General features: G+C 39.1%; 1 protein-coding gene across 1 annotated transcript; it reads left to right on the forward strand.

The window, feature by feature from the left end:
- The first annotated feature begins 232 nt into the window (after positions 1–232).
- LOC132008501 (olfactory receptor 4A15-like) lies at positions 233–1240 on the forward strand. Its single transcript, XM_059387147.1, has one exon. The coding sequence runs from the start codon at positions 242–244 to the stop codon at positions 1238–1240; it is 999 nt and encodes a 332-aa protein (XP_059243130.1). The 5' UTR covers positions 233–241.
- The last annotated feature ends 313 nt before the right edge of the window (positions 1241–1553 follow it).

Consider the following 1553-nt stretch of genomic DNA (forward strand, 5'->3'; position numbering starts at 1 on the left):
AGGTAGAGAACTGGTCTCCTTGTAGTTGATGCAAGAAATTTGTGGAAATGAAAACAGAAACTGTGGGTAGTGATTCTAAACTTTCATTCTCTAGAAAGTCACCCTGTGTGAGGCCCTGTGGGGCAAACGTGGTTGAGTGTGGCAATGGTTTTTGACACAAAGCATGCGATCCTCTCAAATTCATTATGGCCATTTCATTTCCAGCCTCTGATGCCTGAGTTCAATGCCTTCCAAAGAATATATGGGAAATAGAAACAATGTGACAGAGTTTGTCCTTCTAGGGCTCACACAGGATCCTGAGGGGCAGAAAGTGCTATTTGTCCCATTCTTACTCATCTATGTTGTGACAATAGTGGGCAACCTGCTTATCATAGTAACCATTATGGCCAGCCGGTCACTGCATTCTCCCATGTACTTTTTTCTTGCTTATTTATCATTTATGGATGCCATCTATTCTACTGTCATTGCTCCCAAGATGATTGTAGATTTGCTCTATGAGAAGAAAACTATTTCCTTCCAGGCTTGTATGACTCAAATCTTTCTAGGTCACTTATTGGCTGGTGCTGAAGTCATTCTTCTGGTGGTGATGGCCTATGACCGATATGTAGCCATCTGTAAACCACTTCATTATCTAATTATCATGAATCAGAGGACATGTGTTCTTATGCTGCTGGTGGCCTGGACTGGAGGCTTTCTGCACTCTATGGTTCAGTTTCTCTTTATTTATCAGCTCCCTTTCTGTGGCCCCAATGTCATTGACAACTTCGTATGTGATATGTATCCCTTACTGAAACTTGCTTGTACCAATACCTACCTCATTGGAGTTTCTATGATAGCTAATGGAGGAGCCATTTGCACTGGCATCTTCTTCATTCTCCTAGTTTCCTATGGGGTCATATTACACTCCCTTAAGACTCATGGTTTGGATGGGAAACACAAAGCCTTCCACACCTGTGCATCCCATATAACTGTGGTCATTTTATTCTTTGTTCCCTGTATCTTCTTGTATGCAAGGCCTAATTCTACCTTTCCCATTGACAAATTCATGACTGTAGTTTTGACCTTCATAACTCCCATGCTGAACCCTGTAATCTACACCCTGAGAAATGCAGAAATAAAAAATGCCATGTGGAAACTTTGGAGTAAAAATGTTACCTCAGTTGACAGAGGGCTGTACTGCTCATGCAGAACAGGATATTCATTCTTTCACAGAATCGAGGACTGCTTCCATTATCAGTGATGACATCTTAAAAATGATATCCTTTGGGTTAGTTAGACTCTTTATTCTGAAATAGCTATATAAATTAATCTTTATCTAAATGGAGTATGTTAACTACCCTTAGAGGGCAAGAGAATTGTGTAAGTTTAATCTCTGATCTATATAATCATACTGTGCTAAGGTTCTTCAGTGAGCAACAAATTTTGGTTTTACTTCAAGTTTTTGTTGGTGGAGTATGATATCTCCATGGTACATAAAAATATGACCTAATAGAAATTATTATCCTTAGTCCAAGAGAGTGTGATTTTAAAATTAAAAATTCACATTGTTAAAA

This window comes from Mustela nigripes, unplaced genomic scaffold (genome assembly GCF_022355385.1).
Source record: "Mustela nigripes isolate SB6536 unplaced genomic scaffold, MUSNIG.SB6536 HiC_scaffold_148, whole genome shotgun sequence".
NCBI classification, from domain to species: domain Eukaryota; kingdom Metazoa; phylum Chordata; class Mammalia; order Carnivora; family Mustelidae; genus Mustela; species Mustela nigripes.